Below are 25,622 nucleotides of genomic sequence, written 5' to 3'. Positions count from 1 at the left end.
GGAACGTCAGACATCGCACTGATCAACAAGGGGCATTACCTGAAATTGCATCGGAGAGAGGCACAACGCGTAATCCGCACACTGCACTCCGACGTGCACGCCGCTCACCAATCCAAGCGCTACAGTCCAGGCTCAAATTTGCGTAGCTTCCGAGATCTGGAAAAAAACAGCGACTTTCCGGGTGGATTTTGTCACGGCATCTTTTGAAATCTCCCATGCACTTTCATTGTTCAGCTCGCCCCGCGAATCCCTGCGGTGGAGTGGCAGCGCCCTCACGTGGCGCACACCAACACCGCTCCAGGCAGCGCCGGGACCCAAACGGCGTCTGAGAATCGGTCACGATTCGTGACTCGGTCTGCAACTCTGGACCAGTGCCGGCAGTGAAACAAATGAACCCAACGGGACCCCCAACATACCCATCTCCCCACCCCCTAAGGGTCCCTCCTCTCGCGTGACAACCCCCCACCTCACACCCCCTTCGCTCGCACCCCGCTCCCCCTACCCCGCCCCCAGGGCGCCCCCCCCCCCTCCTCGCACCCCACCTCATGTGCTGGTCTCTGAATGGTGACGGCTGGGCTAGGCCTTGTGCTTATCACTGGGTAGGTGACAGTCTGATGCTCGTTCAGCGGATCCCTCCGTGCGGTCCATCGCTGCCGCTCAACCAAGCCGCTCGTTCACTCAATGCAACGCGTCGTGTTAGATGCATCCTTGAATACTGCAACGGTGTGAAGGAGCGACGTCAGCCGCCCGAGTTCACGTTGAGACGTCTTCACGTGGGGTCTCTTCGTGATGGGAGTGCCACGATGTCCGCGTCTCTGCCGCTCAGGGCTGCGCTGCCACCCGGCGTGGGGAGCAGTGGCGCAGCGGTTAGTGGCGCGCTGCGCTACGAACCAGGGCCAACCGAGTTGGATTGCCGCTCACCTCCAATGTGCACGCTCAATTACTTATTAACGCTCTCAGTTGCCACGAAGCCCCCATCCATAAATTCGGCATCACCGAAAGATTCTTCCTCACTGCTCCCCCCAATTTATGTTTTTTCTGGACCCATCCCCAAGCATTGCCAATGGAGGATCACGCAGCAACATCGCACCAGCACCACGGTGTGTCACGTGGCACCGTCTAGCTACTACTACTACCACACTGCTGTCATAGCACTAAGACACATTTATTTCAAAATATTTACACATATTTTAACATATTTTTTTCGAGTATTTTGTTACGTATTAATTTAAATACTAATTCATGTATAAATGTAGGAAAATATATATGAATATATATTTATAGAAATATTTATAAATAAACTTCTATACACATGTATTTATATATAAAAAATGCATATATTTGTTATATATTCATATAGTTATTTATTTATATAAATGTTAATTAATATATAAATATATATACAAATATATTTACCTTTAAATTAATATTTATACTTAAATATACTCATCTATATAAAATATAATGATATAAATATATAACAAAACAATCTGAATATTTACGTATTTATATGAAACTATAAATATATATTTAGAAATATATTTATATTTAAATCAATATTTATACATCTAAGTAAAATAAATACACTGAATATGTACAAATATAAATATGTATTAGTGTATATATTAATAATTGTTGCCCATAGCCGGAATTTGTGTGGCAGAGTGGGGACGACTTTTATTGTTAGTTCCCAGTCCCTGTCACTGGGTGAAGTTCATGCGTGTTGTGGTGGTTTTGGTGGTGGTTGTTGTGGTTGTTGTTGTTGTTGCTGCTCTACCGCCTTCTCCTGGCCAGCACCAGGGCAACGTGGAGTTCCCAGCAGCGTCAGTGGTGATCCACCAACCCCCCCCGCCCCCCACAGTGCTGGGTCACAGCAGCGAGGCTGCAGGTTGCCCCTCAGGGCCTCTGTTTGTTTTTGTTGTCGCCAACTCGGTGACGTGGTGACGTCACAGCGAGGCTGCAGGGTGCCCCTCAGTGCCTGTTTGTTTTTGTTGTCGCCAACTCGGTGACGTGGGAACGTCACAGCGGGACTCCCCCAGTGACGGGAATCCAGAATGTCAGAATCTGTGTTTGTAGTGCAGGAGGAATCCGATTAGCTTTGAAGCTCGTTATATTCACAGATGGTGCAGTGGTGAGGGGCGGGCGTGGGGGGAGCGCGTGGGGGGGGGGGGGGAAAGGGGAGGGGTGACGTGGTGACGTCATCGCGTTAGGGGAGCGTGCGTGGTGACATCACCACGTCCATGACACAGCAGCAGATAACTTGAACATCTCGGACATTGTTGGCGCCTTTTGTGTTTGGCGCCATCTCTTTAATTTGTTTATTAATTTGTAAATTTATTTGCTTGGCAGTGGCTGTGTAGAGGATTTGGTCCTCGTGTTTTGTTATGAATAGCGTTGCGGGATGCGGTGAGCACGAATGACGCTTTACACAACCACATTATTGTAATTTGTGCTCTGTATTTTTTTTGTAGAATCAACAATACAAGGGTAACCATGCCATTGTCGTACGTGTAGATTTAAACCTTTTAAAATTCATATTATTGTTGTTGTGTCTCTCCCATAATCCCTGATACCAGTGTATGCACACATCACAGTTCACCATTGCTAATCACTGCACCCCTACACTATTCTCACACTCCTCTGGCAGTGTGAATACATTCACATTGGCTTCACACACACAGAGCGGTACTGATTTTATAAGCCGCTAGAAAGAGTGTGAGGATTGTTTATGCTTAACCCCCCTTTCTGATGGAGAGCCGCGCAGCCCCTCGCCACCGACGGCCAGTCACGGGCGTGGCACTGCGCGTGACGGTGACGAGGGTGGCGAGTGCCGTGCGTCGTGGTGTCTGCTCTCTATGCTGTTCACGTTCACCTGACGCACCACTCAGATCCACAATCCTCACTGAGTCACCATCATCACCCCACCAGCATCCCAGAATGTAGGAGCTGAGTGAAGGTTTGGTGAAACGAGTACCACAGTACCATGGAATCGGTGCTGTAAAACGACAGCAGCCCCGCGTCCCAGTCCAGATGAACCCCTGACAGGTCTTTACCCCGCCATGCACCACTGAGAAGCTGTCGCCACGTTTCCGTAGATACCAGGAGACGTCACTCCCTCCCAGGCGTCACTCATCAGCACGCCCTCTCTGTGGGATCGTACTATACGCGATTCCAATCCGACACCACTGTCCCGCGCTCCCCACGTCCACCTCCCAGTAGTGCTGCCCTGACGAGAAGCTCACAGAGCACAGGGCTTGGTTTCAGTAATCAAAGCGGTGTGAGTGATGGAGACGATCCTTGGAGACACCGCTCAGTGTCACCATCCTGAGATCCGAGGAAATCTGGAGGCGGTTGTGGACTGAGTTTGTGTCCAGAGTCAGTGAGCGTCCATCTGGTGAGGACAATGACGACGCCAGCACAACGGTCACGACGACGTGTGCACAGTAGTGGCACGAGCATTTCCCATAGCGTGTACATACACACACACACGCTGCGTGTTGTGTTGTCAGTTGTGTTGTTGTGGTCATACTGCAGTTCATGATACATTGATACATGACAGTGAATATAATGTGTTAGTATTTGTGTGCACATACTCGTGTTCATTACTATTTGTGTACACATACTAATATCCATTGGTATTTGTGTCCACATACTAATTTTGGTTAGTATTTGTGTACGCAGGCTAGTGTGCCCTACGGTCACCGGTGTCGACATTCACAGTGATTGATCTACCTAGACCAGGGATCGGCAACCTGTGGCTCCCCTTAAGGACCGCTTAGTGATGTTATTCATCAAGGTCACCACTGTCTCATGTTCACCTCAAGCATTGTGGCGACTTTTTAAACATAGAGTTGTCTTTTTTTTTACCGGATTCAAACTAAAAAATGTCTCTTGTGATTTTGGCTACCGACCCATGGTTTAGACGGTCACCATTCTACTTTCAGGGAACACTTCCCGCTTCGTGATGCACCTCTTGATACACTGACACTCTCATTGTTATCACCTCGGTGACCGCGTTTCTCGCCTCAACTCTCACCCTCCCAAGTTGGAAAGTGCCTGTGTACTCTCGCCTGGCTTTAATACACGACACAGGCCCGCATCGTGGTGCTGATCTTGTATTTGTAGCGAATGGGGCTGCAGCTATGAGTGAAACAAAGAGACTAACATAGAGCAGCCAGTAGATTCGTTCGGACGTCTCCCACTGGGATGACTTTTGCGAGGTTCAGGCCGGTGGAGAGGGCGGCTGGGTCATCCTGAGTCTCCTGGGAGACCGAGCTCCTCCTGCACTCACAGCATGGGGCACACACCTAGTCTGATGAAGGTTCATGTCTCTCTACACACACAGCACGAGACACACAGAGTCTAATGAGGATCCATGTCTCTCTATACACGGACAATATGAGGGACAACTGCATACAACTAGGTTTATTAGGAATCCTATCATGACCGGTCGCTGATTTATCCACTAGGTGGCAGACAGAGCTCGAGTTTGAGTCTGGGTTGGTACTGACCTGAGACTCTCATGCAGGGGATCCTGAAAAACACATGCCCCACCTCCACACAGTCACCTGCTATTTGCAGTGGAGCGTGACATCAAGGAATTAATAAATACCAACAAACGGAAAATGATGAAAACCAGAATTATCTATGGGACCTATGGTTATTGCAGACATGATTTTTCGTAAAAAGGTTTCAGTTTTGTTGACAAAAAAAGGCGAAAAATCCCATTCTTCGAATATTGAAATTATGAAAAAAATAGAAGAGGCATTATCCTTTCTGGCAATTAAAATAGGACGCGTTAAGATGTTCTTAACACCAAACAGATACCTATTGCAAGGTATTACTACTCAACAACTTATGTTTTGAACTCTGAATAAACTAAACTTTATATTTTCAAGGTAAGGCCCACTTTGCTATGTTGCTTTTTTCAGTAGCGAGCTGGCTATCACAACAGATAGCACAACAAACTGCCTTATTTCGGACATTTATAATAGCAGCCAAATACTATGAATGCATGATGATGATTCTAAATGTGGAGTCAAAAATCAGAGGACCGAGACAAAAATCTATGCGATCACAGAGAGAGAGATAGACGTAGACTCCAAATTTACAGCAGACATCAGGGTTGGTATCGAACCCACGACCTCCTCTATACCAGGCGAGGTAGTTAACATCTCCTTGCCACCACGGTGAGTGAATGGAGGTGGGGCCACCTGCAGGAGGGAGAGGGGGTCCTGCACGGCGAGGGCGGCGAGCAGCTGATTGATCTCCCTCTCCAGGCCGCGTGCTCTGCTCTCGTAGCGAGCGATGTCCGCCTGGATGCGGGACAGCACGGAGCGGCCCTCTTCGTCCACGTGCTCCAGCGCCTCCCTCTCCTCTACCCTCAGCTGCTCCCTCCGGCGCTCAAACTCTCGCTTGATCCGCTCCTTGGTCCCACGTAGAGACACCTACACAGACAGTGCCGAGTTGTTGAGTCACTCGTAAGGTATCAACGCAATGTTTAGTCGTATAGGCAGTGATTGTTACCACATCTCGATTATGTACACGGAGGTGAGCGACGTGTGCATTGGGAGCTCGGGAACATTAAAAGCACATGGAGAATAAGAATGGGAAATAAGGGGAAAATGTCATAGGCAAAGTTAGTATAGGAAATACTTACGTCTGTAGCTACACGTTGTTCAGTGTCTATCTGGGGAAATGAAATACATCTCTCTGGGTATCATTCGCATCTGTCTGTCTGTCCGTCACACTCTGGATCTACCAAACGATGCGTCGGAGGGAAATGCAAATTAAATCAAAACAAAGTCTCTTGCCAAGGATATTCCCAGGATAATGTGTCAAAGATCTGCGAATATATAGAACATATACACGTGGCATTGCTATATGGTTTTCAATTCAAAAAGTGCTGAAATATATTTATGGAAATTAGCAAGATAATTAGACTTGAAACCGTAGGATGGACTTCCAAATTTGAGCAGTGTGTGGAAGAAGCCGAGAGAAAAGTGTTGTGACCTGCCGAGTGGTAGTCGAACAGAGTGGGTGAGAAGAAAATCAGTCTGGAGTCCTCATCGCTGAAGGATAACTCAATGAGTGGAATTATACAAGTAGGAACAACAGTTTCACACTGCCCACCAGGGTTTATTTGTCTGTCGTGCATAGCCCCTCCCAAACATGTACGTTCCGGGATTGGTTGAAGTGCATCACGTGACCGCAAGCTTTCTGTCGTGCACGAATGCGCTGTCCAACCAAGTTCCTACCTGCCCACTCCGAAGGAACGTGTTTAAACCAAACCAATTGACGTAGTTGCCTCATGACCTAACAACTTTACTCGATTGGCGCTGTCGGGTGGTGGACAAACAAATTAACACTATACCTACACGAAAATCTAACCCAGCATGAACGAATTGTGAATCACGAATATTGGTCGTGAAAGCCTACGTATGAAATTGATGTTGCGGGGTCTCCACTCACGTATTTCCGCGATGTATGGTGCGAAAGACGTTCTAAATACATACAACGTCCATGTTTGTCAACGAGATGTATGTAGAATTGTAGTTTTTTTTTTACCAATATGACAAATCTGCATTGCCAGAAGAGTTGGGTGGGAAATTAACAATCAGATCTTAGTGTGGCTGAAGAAAGAGTTGCAATTACTTCCACGATTTGTCTAGAATAAAACTAAACTTTTTTAATATATTGTTTGACCAGGTAAGGCCCAGTGTGCCATGTAGCCCTTTTACAGGTAGGAGCAATATGTTCCACACTGTCCACCAGGGATTTTTTGTCTGTCTGTCGTGCATAAATAAATATATAATATAAACAGCTCTTTGATTGGTGGAGACCTACTGCCGGGTACGGAGAGGGGAGGTACCTAAGGGAGGAGGGTCAGGGGAGGGGCCTAAGGATATGGAGGGGGGGGGGGTTGTCAGGGGAGGGGCCTAAGGATATGGGGGGTGGTTAGGGGAAGGGCCTAAGGGAGGGGGGGGGGTAAGGAGAGGGGCCAAAGCAAGGGGGAGGGGCCGATAGTTAAGGGGGCTGGCTACCTGGCTGGCTGCCTGGCTACCTCAAGTCAAGTTATCTTTTATACAGGTAGGAACAACAGGTTCCACACTGCCCACCAGGGATTATTTGTCTGTCGTGCATCGGAATGCAGCCCACCCATGCCCCCCCCCAACGACCACCGAGCAGGGCCACGACTGGTTGAGGATGTCGGGGAGGGTGGGGGGAAGGTAAACACGCCCAATCATTCATCTTTCCCCCCCTCCAAACGCCGAGCGGGGCCGCCATTGGCAGAGGTGGGGTGTAAACACGCACACTCATGCAAACCCCACCACACCGAACACCGAGCAACGCCGCGATTGGTTGACGATGTCTGGAAGGGTGGGGGGGAAGGGTAAACATGCCCACTCATCCAACCGCCCCCCCCCCCTGAACGCCGCGCTGAGTGTGTGTGTGAGTCTGAGAGTGTGAGAGTGAGTGTATGTGTGTGTGAGTCTTAGATACCGAGAGTGTTATACAGATAGGAACAACAGGTTCCACACTGCCCACCCGGGATTATTTGTCTGTCTGTCGTGCATACACGGAATTCCGCCCACCCATGCACCTCCCCACCAACATGCCCACTCATCCAACTGCCCCCCCCCCCCCCCCGAACGCGGCGCTGTCCAACCAAGTTCCTACCTGCCCACTCCGAAGGAACGTGTTTTAATAATAATATTTGGACAAGTTCGGCGGGCCGGATTAAAAAGCCCAACGGGCCGTATAGGGCCCGGGGGCCGTACTTTGCCCATGTCTGTGTCTGGTGTAGAGGGACGAAGTCGTGAGTCTGGAAGGAATCCCGGTGGTAGCCGATAGAGGTGCTTCTCTCTCTGGTCGGTGGAGTTGGCAGAGTCCCCGATCCGACACGGAGAGACCAGGGCTAGCCGGGTAGGGACCAGGACTCAGCGTAGGACCTCTAACCCCTGGGAGTTGTGTACCCCTGGGAGTTGTGTACCCCGTTGTAAAGTCTGTAATAAACCTTTGGCGAAAGCCCCTCAACTTACCTTTGTCTCCGAGTGCGTCCTGGGAACTCCCCAACAAATCTATTGTTATATATATCGAACGCTATCAGCGCAGAAAATAAAAACACAGAAATAAGCACAATCCAGGACACCAAATAAAGTAATTTGACAATTCAAAGTCATATACAAAAATTCAGAGGAATACAAACACAGATCTACGTAGAGCCTGCATAGATTGGTGGGACAGGACTGTTAGCGTGCACCTATTAACGCAGGAAGTTGTACAAGATGGTGGTTGTGACGATAGATAAACTCCCGACCGCCTTTGTCTCCCCAGCGGCTGTGTTTAGACAACGCAACAGATTCTCATTTGAGGTTGAGTCGACCCAGGGAAGGCCCAGTACCGGTTCAAATGATCGTCGCCGGTGTTTGGCCGCGAGCGGGAATCGAACTCGGGTCACTGGGTTCGTAGCCCAGTGCAGCGTTCACCGCTGTGGCGACCCCCCCCCCCCCCCACACGGAGTCGTCCACAGGCGTACGGACACGCCGAGGGGAATCCCCGCCGCGTTATCAGCGGCGGGGATTCCCCTCGGCAGCGTTGCCACTCACGACCCCTCACGTCCATTCTCATTGACGTACGCACACTCCTTCACTTTGATGTTGTAGCTCGTGTGCCTACACTCAGAGGGTTCTGTCACGCGTGGTTTCTTTGATTTAAAATTTAAATATATTCTCAACAGCAGTGATTTCCCCTGTACTTTATGTGATGTACAATAGGTGGGTGGCGTTCGTGCGAGTGAATAAGTTCATACAAACCGCACCGGGATTGTCCACCCGACGCTGGTGGGAGGAGCCGTCTCAAGCACGCCCTACCCACAGGACGTCCACAACGCGCCGAGTGTCTCTCAACTCCGTGCTCTGTACAAGACGCAGCTACTCACACTCGCCTGCCCCTAACATCCACCATTTAACAAGGTGGAGGGGGGACCAGTGTTTTGTTATTCTTTTAATTTGCTTGTTGTTTAATTTATTATTATTCATGCGTAATTTTTTTATTTAAATGATAAAAAATGCATAAATATTATTTTCTAATATTTTTTTATCTAAATGATTACGTTCATTGGAAATTTTTAATTCCATTCTTCGTGTATTATTCACAATTAATTAACTTTATAAAAATTATGAAAACTAAACTTTTTTTTACGTTATTTTATTAAAATTTGTAAATTCATGTAACTTATTAATTTCATTTATATATATATATTTCATTTTATTATTCATGAATCTTATGAATGTTATTCATTTTCTTAACTTTTTATTCATTTTCTTTACTTATTATTCAACTTATTTGCTACTTAATGTTCTTCTGTTATTCATTACGCGCAGTTGCAAATTGACTTTGCTAAGTCGGTGGTCGCCGCTGAGGTCGTGACGGGTTTCTTTTGTTCCATTCCTGTTGCTCTGTGGCCTCGGAACCGTTCCAGTGCTGCTGCGATGTGCACCGATGCCCACTTTAGTGATGGCGATGTTGGCACGCAGACTGAAGATCGATTGAAGAGGATAAATGCGAGTCCCTTCATGTCGCGTCAATATCTCGTTACTTGAACAAATAGGCAAAATCTTACCCATGGCTCGAGGAGTATCCTGAAGCTCATTAAATCACTTAACGATTATGATAGGAATCTCAGCTCCACCGTAATGAAGAATAAAAGCCGTCAATGCTCCTCACATTTACACTTACAACGCCAGAAGCTTCAAATCTTCACGATGCTCCCAGCACCTGGAGGGAACGTCACAGGCATCGCGCTGATCAACAAGGGGCATAACCTGAAAGCGCATCCGAGAGAGGCACACCGCGTAATCTGCACACCGCACTCCGACGTGCACGCCACTCACCTATCCAAGAGCTACAGCCCAGGCTCAACCTTGCGTAGTTTCCGAGATCTGGGAAAAAAAATCGGCCACATTCCGGGTTGATTTGGCCACAGCCTCTTTTGAAATATCTAGTGCACTTTCATTGTTCAGCACGCCCCGCGAATCCCTGCTGTGGAGTGGCAGCGCCCTCGCGTGGCACGCATCAACACCGCTCCAGGCAGCGCCGGGACCCAGACGGCCTCTGGGAATCGGTCGCGATTCGTGACTCGGTCCGCAACTCTTGACCAGTGCAGGAAGTAAAACAATGAACCCAACGTGACCCCCAACATCCCTATCTCCCCACCCCCTAGGGATCCCTCCTCTCACGTGACAACCCCCAAGCTCCCCCCTTCACCCAGACAACTCCCCCACCTCACGCACCCTTCCCTAGTACCCCGCACCCCTACTCACCCTATCCCCCTACCCCTATCCCGACCCCTCTCCCTACCCCTCTCCCTACCCCAACCCCTCCCTCTACCCCTCCCACAACCCCTCCCCCTACCCCTCCCCCTACCCCTCCCCCTACCCCTCCCACTACTCCCCCTACCCCTTCCACTCCCCCTACCCCTGCCCCACCCCCTACCTCTCCCCCTACCCCTACCCCTGCCACTACCCAGCCCCCAAACCCAGGGCACCCACCCCCCCTCCTCGCACCCCACTTCATGTGCTGGTCTCCAATTGGTGAGCGCTGGGCTAGGCCTCGTGCTCGTCACTGGATAGATGGCAGTCAGCTGCTGGCTCAGCGGATCCTTCCGTGCGGTCCATCGCTGCCACTCAGCCAGGCCGCTCGCTCACTCAACGCAACGCATCGTTTTAGAGGCATCCGGGACTAAGGGGACCGGGCGTGGTGCTGGCCATCTGCCCCCTTGTAAGCCATATTTCCGGCCATCACAAGTGTTACTCGCTAACAGCACTTGCCCCAATGGTCTGTTAAGTCTACACGGGGATCTTTGCCGCTGTCTCTGCTAGTCAGGTCTGTGCTGCCATCTGCTGATACAAGAAGATCAATGTAAGTTTTACCAATTTAAATGCAAACAGCTGATTAATACAGGGGCTGGTTGCTTTTGAGACTCCCGCCACAGGTACTATCTATGGGCACGTGCGTGGTGACGTCACCACGAACAACACCTGACAATCGGTGACGACTTCAGCACTAACCGGCTGTGTGTTGGAGAGTGAACCCACTACAACGTTGACGATTTGAGTTCCGTGACGTTTCGCTGGTGACTACAACAACAAGCAGCTGCATCGGGCGATTTGCCAGGCAAGGCCCACTGAGCTATACACCTCTTTTATAGTTCTACACACGGAAGCGACCTCGTCACATGTGTAACGGTGTTATTGAGTGAATGCACACCGTCTCTGGGGGATAGCTACTATTTACCGATAGGGGGCAGTTGACGGGTTGAGCCAGTACCAGGGGAGTATGACCCAAGGGGTCAACAGGTAGCTGAGGAAACGGATCCTGGAACGAGTGGGCACAGCCCCCAGGTAAGGGGCTGTGGGGAAATGATCTCACCCTTCCAGAACCAGGTGGAATGTTCGGGAAGGGGGGCGTGGCTTGGGCGGAACAAGCCAAGAAGCAGGATAAAAGGCCGGACCCGGAAGAGTTCAGGCAGTAGTGCCAGCTGAAAACAGAAGAGCCAGTGAAGACTGTAGACTGGCTAGCCAAGACCCTGGGACTCCTCCGACCCGCCGTTCTTATCAGGGCCAGGCAGAGTGAGCCAGTGGTGCGACCCTGGAAGCTTCGGAGCCCGACGTCCTTACCAGGGCCGGGTCCGTGTGGCTGGCAGTCGAGACCTGTACCATGACCAGGGTCAGGTCAGAAAGCCTCCCCTAGGACCCTCTTAGCCGGAGGACCCAGGGACCATATCCCAGGACTAGGGCGAGTTAGCCGAGGGTGTGCCTCCCCAGCTAGCAGAGGGTGAAGGGGCCGTTTCGCCTTCAAGTGCGAGACTGTATTGTGTTGCGTTACGCCTTGTGTGGGGGCCGTTCGCCCCCGGGGTCCCTCCCGCCTCCATCCCCTATTCCGTTTACGTTACCCCACCTCCCTATTACCCGCTACGGTTTCGCCGGCATTCGAACGCGACGCCCCTACTGTTACAGCCTCACGCCGCGCTCCCACGCTGCGAGCATACGTGCGCACAGCATCATCAATCAAACGCCACACTCCCCCTCTTTACACCGCTACGTACAGCTCTCGTACACTGCGAGCGTGTGCCCGTCTATAGCCCTGTGCGGCACGTTACCAATGCGCATCCGTATCCGACACGTAACGAACGTATGCGCACTCCCACACACACACCGCTCCGCGCACTCCAACTCAACTCACGTTATGATCGCGCACCTGTATCACACACGGAGTGAACACACGCGACACCCACTCTCGCGCCGCTCTGCGCAGCGCTCCCCCGAGGCGAGCCGCAGCACTACACTCACCCCTGACTACTCGCGTTATGATCGCGCACCTGTATTGCACCCGGGGTGGACACACGCACACACACGCAGCTCCCCACGCGACACTCTGCACGACAAGATCACGCGAGACCACGCTTCGCTATTAATGATTTATTATCTGCTACCTGGTAATTTAATGTTATGTCAGTATGAGTCGACGAGGCTGGCCTATCCTACTTCCCCTGGACCTATTCCCTATTTATCGGCTTACGATACCCTGTCACCTTGCTACTCACGGGTCGAAGTATTCGGCGTTCTGTGGCTTTTCCTCTATGCCGTCGGGGCACGTCGCGCGGACGTCCGGAGGGCAGAGCTGGGAGCCGACTTGCACGCGTGCCTCTTGAAGAGAAGTGAGGAGAGAGAGTCCCTACCTTGCTACGCTCCTTTTTATCCTAATTCCCGGACTCTGGCCCATACCCCCTTCCCACGTACCGTGCGCCTTTGCTATGCTAATTTATCCTCTGTCCGCGCGGCGTAAACTCTAAACAATGGCCCGCGCCCCCCTTGCACGGGCAAGGTGGCTCCGCGGCGCCTCCACAGTGCTTTTGTTCCGCTAATCAATGAGCGACCTGCACGGCGCAAATTCCAATAATCCCTTTCTCACGCACCATGCGCCTTCGCTATTATTGCAGTTCATGCGGCGGCGTCCGTCACAAAGGTGCGCCGTGGGAACCCGTGCACGGCTCCCCGCGTGACCCCGCTCTCCCGATTACTCATACTAACAGCCCCATCCGTTAACTCCCCTAACAATGGTGCCTGCGTGCCCGAGCGTAACCATGCCGTCCCTCCACTGCCTGTGCGGGGGGTGCCTGATTATGCAATTCAGATGCGCTGCGTGTTTTCTAATGATGCTCCTCCATCACAATGCTCATTCCCCCTGCCTGCCCCGTCGATACTTGTGTGTGTGGGGGGAAATGCGCCTCAACCGCGGTGGCCGAATGCCCCACGCCGCGACCACACCATATTAAGGCCGGTCGCAGCGCCGCGGCGCAACGTAGCACGGGGGAGGTCATCCAATTCCCTGATCGCCGGAAACCGTGAGAGTTAATCTCGATAAGGGTTTCTAGGATAAAAACCGGTCGATCAGGTGTCCTCCCCTTCCAGCGCTATGGGGGGTGGATGCGTGCGGGTGTGTTCATGTGAGGTGAGGTGAGGTGAGGGGGACACGGGGTTGGCTCCGTTGCTTGGTGGTGGCGAGGTCGGGGATGGGGTGCCTGCCGAACGGCTTCGTGGCGGCGGCATCACATAGCCCCCCGAGGTGCCAGTCCCCGTGCCGGGTTGACTGGAGCACCTCGCTTGGGCCGCGCCCACGAGGAAACGTTGCGGGGTCCGGGGGATCCGTCCGGACCAGGTGGCTGGCCTCGGGGCGGGTGGTTCCGTCCTCTGTAGCTCCTGCGGTGGCCTCCTCCTCCACTCCAGCGGCTCTCCCCGTCCTCCGGCACCTGTGGGCTGGGGCACAAACTCAGCAGCGGAAGGGTTTAGGGCCCGTCGTCCGCACCGTCTCCGGACTGGATCGGGGCGTCTCGGGGGCCCGGCGGGGCCCATGTAGTGTGCGAAGGCCCCCCAACACGAGGGGTGCGGGTACTCCGGGATTTCGGGGCCTTCGGGTGACGGGGTTCTCTCTCGCCGGGGCCGCTTTCCACGGTTTTAAGCGGCGGACATTGACCACCGTCTCTCGACCCCTCTCCCCGCCATAAATTAGTACCGTCCAGGGGGATATCTGCTGCACCACGGTCCAGGGTCCCCGCCAGTAGGTCGTCAGTTTCCCCACCTGCCCGGCCCCGATGCGAGGGGTGTGTAGCCACACCTTAGCGCCTGTCAGGAATAAGGGGGGTTCCATGCGGGGTCGGGTGCCCTGTTCCTGCCGCGGATGCGCGGCTTCCCCTTGCGGGTATGCTCGGCCTCGGGCTTCTCGCAGGGTCTCCAACAGGCGTTCCACGGGGCGGCTTCCCTCCTCCGGCTGGGGGGAAGGGACGCCGAATAGCAGATCTGCGGGTAAACGAGACTCACGGCCGAACATCATTAAAAACGGGGTTTGTCCCGTCGACGTGTGTACGGTGGTGGCGTAGGCGAAAAGGGCATAGGGGAGGTGTTCGTCCCAATCCCGTTGATTTGCGGCCGCTATACGTTTGAGTTTTCCCGCTAGGGTCTGATTCATGCGTTCTACCATACAATTCGCTTGGGGGTGGTACGCTGTGGTTCGGTCCTTCTGGATTCTGAATTCTCGGCACAGTGCCTGGAACAGCTCGGCCTCGAACTCGCTACCCTGGTCGGTGAGGACTCGTTCTGGGATCCCATGCTTAAGTACGTAATGTTCCACGAATGCCCGGGACCACCAAGGCCGTTTTATCAGGGATGGCCACTGCTACGGGGTAGCGGGTGAAATACTCTACCGCAACTAGGATATACCGGTTGCCTCGATGGGATCGCAGGAATGGCCCCTGTAGATCGATCCCGACCAGCTGATTCGTGCGGCTGATGCGGAACGGCCTTAGGGGTACCTGGTATCGTGCCGGTTTCGGCCCGCACTGCTGACAGGCGCGGCAGCCCTTTACCCAGGCCGCCACGTCTTGTGCCAATTTGGGCCAGAGATACTGGCGACGCAGGGTCTCTCGCGTGCGTCATTCCCCATCGTGGCCCCCGAGTGGGTGGTCATGCACCAGCCGTAGCAGCTGGGGTCGCACCTGGGCAGGAACACAGATGCACCCCGGCTGGCCGGCCTCGGTTAACTCCCTTACCACTCCGTTCTGCACACACAACCGGGCATACAAACCGCTCCAGGGTCCTGGTAAGGCGCTCTTTTCCTCCCGCAGTGCCGCCTCCACTGCCGCCAGATCGGGATCTCGCTGCTGGGTCTGTCTCAGCTGCTCGTCGTTCAGGCCCGGGAAGGCGCAGCCAACGTCCTCCTGGATCCGTCCGATCGGGTCCCGCGCCGCGGGTCCCGCGCTTGCCGGGCGGTCGACGGGATCCTTGGTGCCACCTGTGAGGGTCTCTGTGGCGCACACTGCACTCTCTCTCGCTGGGGGGGGGTCAGTGGCCGCGGCCGCTCGGGGGTCCGTTGCCTGCCGGCAGCGGCCCCCGTGAAACACGGGCAGGCCTCCTCCGCCCTTGTCTCGGCGTACACCGTGGGTCGCCTCGACAAGGCGTCCGCGTTTGCATGCGTCCGGCCAGCCCGATACTCGATTTGCAGGTTGTACTCCTGCAACTGCGCCAACCACCGGGCCATCTGCCCCCGCGGCTCCTTGAATGTAAGAAGGAACTGCAGAGCATAATGGTCAGTGCGTACGCGACATCTCCTGCCATACAAATACGGCCGGAACTGTTTGCATGCGAAAATCACGGCGTACAACTCTTGGCGGGTCACGCAATAGTTCAGCTCGGCCCCACTCAAGGTCCGGCTGGCATACGCGATGACTCGTTCTGTCCCATCCTGTACCTGTGACAACACCGCGCCCAGCCCGCTGCTGCAGGCGTCGGTGTCTAAAATAAAGTCGATGGTAAAATCGGGGAAAGCGAGGGTGGGGGCGTGGGTGAGGTGGTCTTTGAGAGTGGTGAAGGCCGTATGGCAGGCCCCCGTCCACTGATAGGGGTGCTTAGGGGAAGTGAGTTGGGTGAGGGGGCATGCAATCTCGCTAAATCCCTTTACAAATCGACGATAATAGGTGGCGAGCCCCAAACATGATCTGATCTCCGTCAGATTCCTTGGCCGTGGCCACTCCACTACGGCGCGTACCTTCTCCGGATCGGTACGCACGCCTGCCTCGCTGACGCGATGCCCGAGGTACCCCACCTCGCGTTGTGCGATGTAACACTTACGTGGCTTGAGCTTGAGATGAGCCGCTCGCAGTCGCTGGAACACCTCTCGTAGCCTGGACCAATGCTCAGACAAAGATCTACTGAACACGATCACATCGTCCAAGTAAATCAGGCACTGTTCCCATTGCAAACCCCGCATCACCAACTCCATCAGCCGCTGGAACGTCGCGGGTGCATTGGTGAGTCCGAACGGGAGTACTCGAAACTCGAATAGTCCCATCGGGGTGGTGAATGCGGTTTTCGGCCGATCCTCCTCCGCCATCGCCACCTGCCAGTACCCGGACGCGAGATCGAGGGTGGAAAAATATCGCGCTCCGGCGAGGCTGTCAAAAGTGTCGTCGATGCGGGGTATGGGGAAGGCGTCGCCTAGCGTGACTGCGTTCAGTTTACGGTAATCGACGCAGAACCGGGTTGACCCATCCTTTTTCGTTACTAGTACCACTGGGGCTGACCAGGGGCTCGCCGAGGGCTGAATTATGTTATCGCGAAGCATGTCCCCAACCGCCTCTTTGATCTGAGTGCGTTCGGGTGCGCCCACTCGGTATGCAGGGAGTTTGATGGGTCGGGCTGCACCGGTGTCAATTTGGTGCTTAACAAGGTCGGTCCGACCCACGTCCGAGTCATGTTCACTGAACACGTCAGCATACTCCCGCAGTAACTCGCGCAGCCGATCGGCCTCTCCCTTAGGTAAGTCTGCCCATGGTACATGTAACACGTCGAGCAGGGGAACGACCTCGCCTCGGGGAGTCGGGCCGACTCGCTAGGCCAGGTCCTGCTCACCCTCAGGACGACCGGGGTCCTCAGCCCAGAGTGCGAACACCGAGTCGTTAGAGTGGCATGCATGCAGGGGGTGTACTGTGGCTATCGGGGTGCGCCGTCGCAGTATCACTGGGGTATTGTGGGGGTTAAACATCCGCATAAACAATCGGTCCCCATCTGCGTTTACCAACGTGGCGGATCCCACAACCCCATACCATTTTGCCAACTCCGGGTGAGGAGTTAGCATTACCTCCCCTGATGGTTGGAGCGCGGGGTCGGTGGGGGATGTTGCCACCGGCACCAGCATCTCGGTGAGCGGGCCGATGGTGACTGCCGTCGCCAGGATAGCGGCCACAGGTGCAAAGCGGAGGCGCGTTGGTTCTCGTCCCAGGAACGGTATCCGCTCGCCGTTGCTCTCCATGGTGGCGCATCGCTGGCGGGGTTGCACGTTGAGTCCCAACCGTTCTAGGAGGTCGGTACCTGCGATACACTCGTGACACAATGCACTCGACACGTAGAACTCCTGGGTGCACACCTGGCTGCCTATGCGGACCTCTAGGGTGGCTCTCCCTAGCAACCCCATTCCGGCTCCGCTCGCCGTGTGCAGCGCGCGGTCCGGGGCCTGCAGGTGACGCATGTCGACCCCGATCGCGCTGCAGTGCGCTGCGCTCACGAGTGAGGCCACCGCCCCCGTGTCCAGCAGGATTCGGGTACGCACTCCGTTTACCTCCCCTTCCACCAGCGACGTGGCCCCCGTGATCCCCGCCACCAGCTCCCGCAGCCAGTCGCCAGGAGTCACCATTTCCGTGGGTGTTGTTGCTGGAACCTGTGTGGAGATCACTCGCTCGCCATTATCACTACAGCTTGTTTGTGTCGGGGCTACGTCGATTTCACCCCCCGGTGGTCCCCTCTCTAGGGGGGCCTTAGTGTTTGACCTTAGCTCTTGTCTAGCTCGGGCGACCTGAGGACAGTCCCACCTGAGATGCCCTCGCCGATCGCACACATAACACGCCCGGGGAGGGGTGGCGGCTCCGTAGTGAGCTCTCTGCCCACTCCCTCCTCCCCCAGTGCGCTGCTGCTCATACTCTGCTTCTAGTCGGGCTATTCTTCCAGTTAGCCCTCCTACCGTGGAGTCTAGTTCCCCCATCTCGGATCGGATGGTCTCAACGGAGGATTGCAGCTTGGTCATATTCTCACCTACGTGGGTTATCTTACCGTCCATTTGGTCTACCTGGCCAGCAATATCTCCCATGCCGGTCTGTAACCTGGTTACCCACCCCGGGGTTGACTCGCTGGGTCTCTGGGGCTCCCTTGCCCGTCCCCTTACTGCGATGGCGAGCTCTTCCTCCTCGTCGGAGAGTAGGCTCGCTACGGCGCACTCTCGTCCCCTCCCTCGAGGCTGCGCGCGCTCACCCAAAAGTTTCTCGCATTTGCGCGCGCGCTTGACGAGGGTGTCAAAGGAGAGGCGTGCACCGTCTACATTTGGCTGCCACCACGGGGTGCGTGCCAAATATCGCTGGATTTTACCAGCGGCGAGGCCCTCAATTATTTTGGCCTCGTACTCGGGGTACGCGAGCTGGGTCAACATGCGTACGTCCTCGGCGTAATCTCGGAGATCCTCGCCGGGTTGACGGCGGCGTGCCTCTAAGGCCGCCTGCGCATCCTCCTCGTCATAGGCGCCGAAGCGCCATTCGAGGTCGCCCATTAATTTTTCCCACTGAGTTTGTGCGCTTGCGGGCAAAGCTTCCACAAAGTCAGCTGCTCGCCCATCTAAATGTTGCTCTAACTGCTGCAACGCCTCCTCATCTGACCACCCATTCACTTTTTTCGCCCCCCTGATGCTGCGGGCAAACGATTTCCATGATGGAATTCCTTTGCCCGTAAATGTGCATTTGATTTTAATCTGGGTTGGGGAGTCTCTCTCCCTTGGGGGCGCGGGGGATCGTCCCGTTTCTGACACCAATATGTGGGGGCCGTTGGCCCCCGGGGTCCCTCCCGCCTCCATCCCCTATTCCGTTTACGTTACCCCACCTCCCTATTACCCGCTACGGTTTCGCCGGCATTCGAACGCGACGCCCCTACTGTTACAGCCTCACGCCGCGCTCCCACGCTGCGAGCATACGTGCGCACAGCATCATCAATCAAACGCCACACTCCCCCTCTTTACACCGCTACGTACAGCTCTCGTACACTGCGAGCGTGTGCCCGTCTATAGCCCTGTGCGGCACGTTACCAATGCGCATTCGTATCCGACACGTAACGAACGTATGCGCACTCCCACACACACGCCGCTCCGCGCACTCCAACTCAACTCACGTTATGATCGCGCACCTGTATCACACACGGAGTGAACACACGCGACACCCACTCTCGCGCCGCTCTGCGCAGCTCTCCCCCGAGGCGAGCCGCAGCACTACACTCACCCCTGACTACTCGCGTTATGATCGCGCACCTGTATCGCACCCGGGGTGGACGCACGCACACACACCCAGCTCCCCATGCGACACTCTGCACGACAAGATCACGCGAGACCACGCTTCGCTATTAATGATTTATTATCTGCTACCTGGTAATTTAATGTTATGTCAGTATGAGTCGACGAGGCTGGCCTATCCTACTTCCCCTGGACCTATTCCCTATTTATCGGCTTACGATACCCTGTCACCTTGCTACTCACGGGTCGAAGTATTCGGCGTTCTGTGGCTTTTCCTCTATGCCGTCGGGGCACGTCGCGCGGACGTCCGGAGGGCAGAGCTGGGAGCCGACTTGCACGCGTGCCTCTTGAAGAGAAGTGAGGAGAGAGAGAGTCCCTACCTTGCTACGCTCCTTTTTATCCTAATTCCCGGACTCTGGCCCCTACCCCCTTCCCACGTACCGTGCGCCTTTGCTATGCTAATTTATCCTCTGTCCGCGCCCCCCTTGCACGGGCAAGGCGGCTCCGCGGCGCCTCCACAGTGCTTTTGTTCCGCTAATCAATGAGCGACCTGCACGGCGCAAATTCCAATCAATCCCTTTCTCACGCACCGTGCGCCTTCGCTATTATTGCAGTTCATGCGGCGGCGTCCGTCACAAAGGTGCGCCGTGGGAACCCGTGCACGGCTCCCCGCGTGACCCCGCTCTCCCGATTACTCATACTAACAGCCCCATCCGTTAACTCCCCTAACAATGGTGCCTGCGTGCCCGAGCGTAACCATGCCGTCCCTCCGCTGCCTGTGCGGGGGGTGCCTGATTATGCAATTCAGATGCGCTGCGTGTTTTCTAATGATGCTCCTCCATCACAATGCTCATTCCCCCTGCCTGCCCCGTCGATACTTGCGTGTGTGGGGGGAAATGCGCCTCAACCGCGGTGGCCGAATGCCCCACGCCTCGACCAAACCATATTAAGGCCGGTCGCAGCGCCGCGGCGCAACGTAGCACGGGGGAGGTCATCCAATTCCCTTATCGCCAGAAACCGTGAGAGTTAATCCCGATAAGGGTTTCTCGGATAAAAACCGGTCGATCAGGTGTCCTCCCCTTCCAGCGCTATGGGGGGGGATGCGTGCAGGTGTGTTCATGTGAGGTGAGGTGAGGGGGACGCGGGGTTGGCTCCGTTGCTTGGTGGTGGCGAGGTCGGGGATGGGGCGCCTGCCGAACGGCTTCGTGGCGGCATCATCACACTTGTGTAGTGGTGATACGCGCTGACAGTGGGGATCGTGGGGCAGTGCGTGGTGATTGGCTGTATGCCGGTGACGCGCGCTGACGGTGAGGGATCACAGGGCAGCGCGGGGTCATGGGTTATGTGGTGGTGATTGGCTGTGTGTTGGTGACGTGCGCTGACAGGGAGTGATCGTGTGGCAGCGCGGGGCGATTGGTTGTGTAGTGGTAACACGCGCTGGGAAAACGGATCGTAGGAACAGCGCGCCGTGATTGGTCGACTAGTGGGCGCTCACATCGCGGTCCGCAAGAGGGCTATATAAGGCGGTGCGCGCGGGCGCTCGGGGAGTTGGTGACCAGCGAAGACTGAAGACGGCGGAGGAAGAGATAGGGCCCTGCGGCACCTAGTCCCGCTGCCCTTGTAAGGACCGGGGCTCTGTGTGACCCAGAGGCGGGACCCTGGGACCCGGGGCCGAACGTCCGTGTGAGGGCCGGCTCTCGGGACCCAGAGGTTGTGACCCACGCCCAAGCTGGGGTGGGTCTGTAGGCTCCACGGACATTACGGGGCTGGAGTGTAGTGTGAGCATGCAGTGTGAGCATGCAGCGTGAGCCATAGTCACTACACGTGTCAGTGGAGTGTGTAGTGGGAGAGGTAGTGACCACACGTGTCAGTGAAGTGTGTGTAGTGTGAACAATAGTGACCACATGGTGTATCGAGACAAGTCAAAGTTTAATAAAAAGTGTGCTACCCGTCAAGAGGTTTCCTGCCGTCATTCCGAATACTTCAACTGGCGTCAGAAGTGAAACAGTCTTCCAGGCATGGATACAAGGAATACCCGTCGGACCCACGGGATTGACCGCGAGGATAACCTTGACGACTCGGGCCAGCTGGCATCGGGGGGAGAGGACGAGGAAATGCCGATGCCGCAGGACCCGCCAAGGGCGCCGGACGAGCGATTGGGGTCGGATGCTGTGCTCCGCGAAGCGCACTCCCGTCTGGCAGAGCTGCTGCTCGCCGCCTCGTCCATCCTGGCAGAGATCAACACGTCGGGAGGAGCGGGGACATCGGCGGACATTCAACAGGGTCGTCCCACGGGTTCCTGCCAAAATGACTTGGCGATTCCCGCCATTTCAACTGCGCGGACATCTTTTGGCGGGAACGGCGAGCAACACGTGGCGGCGGTTCTCCAAGCGCGCCCGCTTACGTCATCAGCGCGCGCTGCGGACCACCATCAACCACCCGCCATTGGGGCCGCCATCTTGCAGACCGACGGTGGGGCGGAGAGGAACCATGTGGCAGAGGACGACGACTTCATCTTCCAGCAGCGCCTTCCCACATTGTCAGCCTTCAAGGCGGAAGGCGGAGACTGGGGAGCATTCCAGCGCAGGTTTCTGGCACATCAGGAAATGTCGGCCTGGTCCGACGCTACGGCGCTGCGGGCACTGCCTGCCATGTTGGACGACGACGCGCTCGCGGCCTTCAGGTCCGCACAGAGGTCGGACCGCTCCACGCTGAAGGCTGCGCTGGGTCTCATGGCCAGGGTCTACGGACCTCCCTCGGCGTGTCGCCATCACTTTTACGCCCGACGGAAGGCGGACACGAAGACCGTGCTCGCCTACCGCACATCGTTGTTGGCTCTTGCCGACGCAGCGTTCCCTCGTATGGACGAGGAGGGCCAGGACGCGATGGTCTTGGAACAAACTGCTCAAGTTGGCGCAGAACCTGGGGGTCCCCATCAACACGGCTGACGAGGTCGATATTTCTTCTTTGCGGGTCGCAACAAGTATATAGGCGTACGAGGTCCTCCAGCGTAAACAGGGGGTCGTCTGCACTGCTGCCGTGACCTCAGCTCCGGGCCCGGGGGTCACCGAGCCCCAAGTCGTCAGCCCACGAGAGGAGGCGTTCACCGCGGGACGACAGGGGGACTGGGGGTCGGGGGGTCGTTCGCCTCTGCGATCGGCCCGCAAGCTGGAGCAACCGAGACCTCCGACGTCCCTCATCACGTGTTACAACTGCGGCCTCCGGGGTCACGTGGCTTCCTGTTGCCGCGCTCCACGTCAGCGCGCCACGGGACCTCGGCTGGACGACGACCAAGGCCCCAAGTCATCCCTACTACCCCCGGCAAGTCGCGGCACCTCACATGCTCGGCCTACATGCGCGACACACATGGGCCGTCGCGTTGCGGCGGGGGAAGGCCGGTTAGGGATCGGGGATTCGGTTCGGCGAGGGGGGTTCGTGCGGGACCGAGGGGACATAAAATGGTCTGAGTTGGGGCACAGGATAGTGGCTGCGTCGGCGGGATCATCGGTCGTCCCGGGATTCATTGACGGGGTCGAGGTCAGGGTGTTAGTGGACACGGGGGCGTCGGCGACTATTATATCAGACCTCATTTACAACATTCTCCCCGTCCAATGTCGACCTCTACTCCCAGTGGACGTGCCATTTTACGCGGCAAATGGGGGCTCGTTGGGCATTGTCGGCCAGATTAGGGCATCCATTTGCATTGGAGATATTAAATTGTCGGGACCCGTTGTCGTTTCTTCCTCATTAGCAGTTCCTTGTCTGTTGGGCACAGACTTTTTGGCTAAAATGCCCATTAAAATTCTCATCGATCAGCGTTGCATTGAGCTACCATCGGGTCGCCGTATTTCATTTTTGTCGAGTCCTACCGAAATTCGAACGGCGTGCGCTACGATACAAGCGCTGGCGACGCACACTGTGCACGTGCCTCCAGGTTCACAGATGTTAATTCCCCTCCGGTTGAGGAAACCATTGGTTGGGGAGACCTCTGAACAGGGAATGCTTTTGGGTCCTTCAAATAGGGCTGTCGGGGATCTCGATTTGTCGGTGGCTCACACTTTGGTTCGGGCTGACAAGGACCCTTTCGTGATGGTTTTAAACGCCGGTTCGCGGCCGGCCGTTATTCAGCAGGGCACTGTGCTAGCTCACGCGGCACGGGTCCCTGGGGAAGAGCGCCTGGTTGCGCATGTTGATCCAAACCCGACGCGGAACAATCCATCGAGGGAGGACCTTGAATGGGTCGATTCGCTGTGCACGGACTCGAACGATTTGTCTACAGTACAGTTGGGTGCGCTGCGTGCGTTGCTGATAGAATTTTCTGATGTGTTCAGTAAGCATAAATATGACATTGGGTGCACGGACCTGTTGCGCCACCATATTGAAACAGGCGATGCGGCACCGGTTAGGCTAAATCCCTTCCAGCTGAGTCCTGTTGAGAAGGAACACGTTCAGTCGGCCGTCAACGATATGCTAAGGGCCGACATTATTTCGCCTTCCTCCAGTCCTTGGGGGGCACCTATTGTGCTGGTTAAAAAGCAAGACGGCTCCTTGCGATTCTGCGTAGATTTCCGTCGCCTGAATAAAATATCCGTGGCTGACGCGTATCCGCTCCCCAGAATGGACGAGTCCCTTGATGCATTGTCTGGTGCGCGATATTTTTCAACTCTTGATTTACTGTCGGGATTCTGGCAGCTGCCACTCGACGATGAGTCTAGACCTAAGACAGCATTTCGGACTCCAGGGGGCCTGTTCCAGTTTAACCGGTTACCCATGGGACTTCACTCCGCTCCCGCGACGTTTCAGCGCCTTATGGAATTGGTCTTGTCGGGCTTGCAATGGGAAACTTGCTTGATTTACCTGGACGATGTCATTGTTTTCAGTAAAACGTTCGAGGAACACCTCCAGCGGCTGAGAGGAGTATTTTTGCGGATGCGATCGGCTAAATTAAAGTTTAAACCGGCCAAATGCCACCTTCTTCGTAAGTCCGTGAGATACTTGGGACACATTGTCGATTCTTCGGGGATTTCTACCGATCCCGCGAAGACGAACTGTGTCAGTTCATGGCCAACGCCCACGTCGGTTTCGGACGTGCGCAGTTTCATCGGTTTTGCTTCGTACTACCGCCGATTCGTTGAGCATTTCGCCACCATTGCAAAACCCTTGCACGCTCTAACAGCAAAAGGAGTCAAGTTCCGATGGGGACCGGAGGAGGAGGCCGCGTTCTGCTCCCTCCGGGACGCCTTGGTGGGTGCCCCGCCCTTGCGTTATCCTGACTTTACAAGTCCCTTCTTGCTAGACACGGATGCTAGCAACACGGGCATTGGGGGGGTGCTCTCACAGGTCGTCGGGGGAGTCGAAAGGGTGGTCGCCTATGGTAGCAGGGTTTTGTCGCCGGCGGAGCAGCGCTACTGCGTCACCCGTCACGAGTTGCTGGCGATTGTTTTTTTTGTGCAGCAGTTTAGACCGTATCTCTATGGCCGTCACTTTACGGTCCGGACGGACCACGCGGCGCTTCAGTATTCATTGAGGGTCGCCCAGCCCTCGGGCCAATTGTCACGGTGGTTGGAAGTCCTCCAGGACTATCAGTTCACGACCACATACCGTAAGGGGTTGCGCCACACTAATGCCGATGCCCTGTCGCGATTGTCGCCTTGTCACAAATGTGCATGCTTGTTGGGATCGGCGCGCTGTAAACCGCCAGCTGCGGAAAGTATGGGGGTGTTGGCCGCTACCCCGGATGCACCGATCGGTGATGTTCCCGCTACCCCTGTGGGAGAGGACTCGCTGCTCTCACTGTCGCTGATTGAGTGGGGCCGTCTCCAAATGGCTGACAGCTCCCTGCTAGCGTTGCGTCGCAGGGCGGGGGGTCCCGAGGAGGGCCGGGAACGAACTGGTTCCTGGGTACTCAGGCAGGGCCTGTTAATGAGATGGGACAATTTGTATCGGCGCCACGCACTCGTGGTGCCTTCCGTTGTGCGGGGGAAAGTTGTCCTGGCCGCGCATGAACGCCTCTTGCATTTGGGGGTAAACAAAACGCTTGCTCTGCTTCAGCGTGACTATTATTGGCCGGGGATGGGAAGTGATGTGGTGAATATCCTAAAGGGGTGTGTTGAGTGCGCCAGACGAAAACCACCGCCAGTGGCGTCAAATCCACCACTGCAATCTATTCAGGTCTCGCGCACTAACGAGCTCGTGGCGCTCGATATTTTGGGGCCTTTTCCAGTCACGCCTAGGGGTAACAA

The 25,622-nt window shown here is 55.2% G+C and overlaps 1 protein-coding gene across 1 annotated transcript in view; it reads right to left on the bottom strand.

The window, feature by feature from the left end:
* LOC133359443 (uncharacterized) overlaps positions 1-16,848 on the bottom strand; it is a gene marked incomplete at its 5' end in the record, with an annotated part of 84,918 nt that extends 68,070 nt beyond the window's left edge. The window contains 5 exon segments of the mRNA XM_061577853.1: positions 4,512-4,534; positions 5,214-5,447; positions 14,362-14,701; positions 14,703-14,824; positions 15,511-16,848. Coding sequence (XP_061433837.1) covers positions 4,512-4,534; positions 5,214-5,447; positions 14,362-14,701; positions 14,703-14,824; positions 15,511-16,848 — 2,057 coding nt within the window.
* Positions 16,849-25,622: the final 8,774 nt, after the last annotated feature.

The sequence above is a fragment of the Lethenteron reissneri genome, chromosome 65 (assembly GCF_015708825.2).
Source record: "Lethenteron reissneri isolate LAM-NWPU_2019-01 chromosome 65, ASM1570882v1, whole genome shotgun sequence".
Lineage (NCBI taxonomy): Eukaryota > Metazoa > Chordata > Hyperoartia > Petromyzontiformes > Petromyzontidae > Lethenteron > Lethenteron reissneri.
Note: the sequence above shows the minus strand (reverse complement) of the source record. Positions and strands in the feature narration are given on the sequence as shown.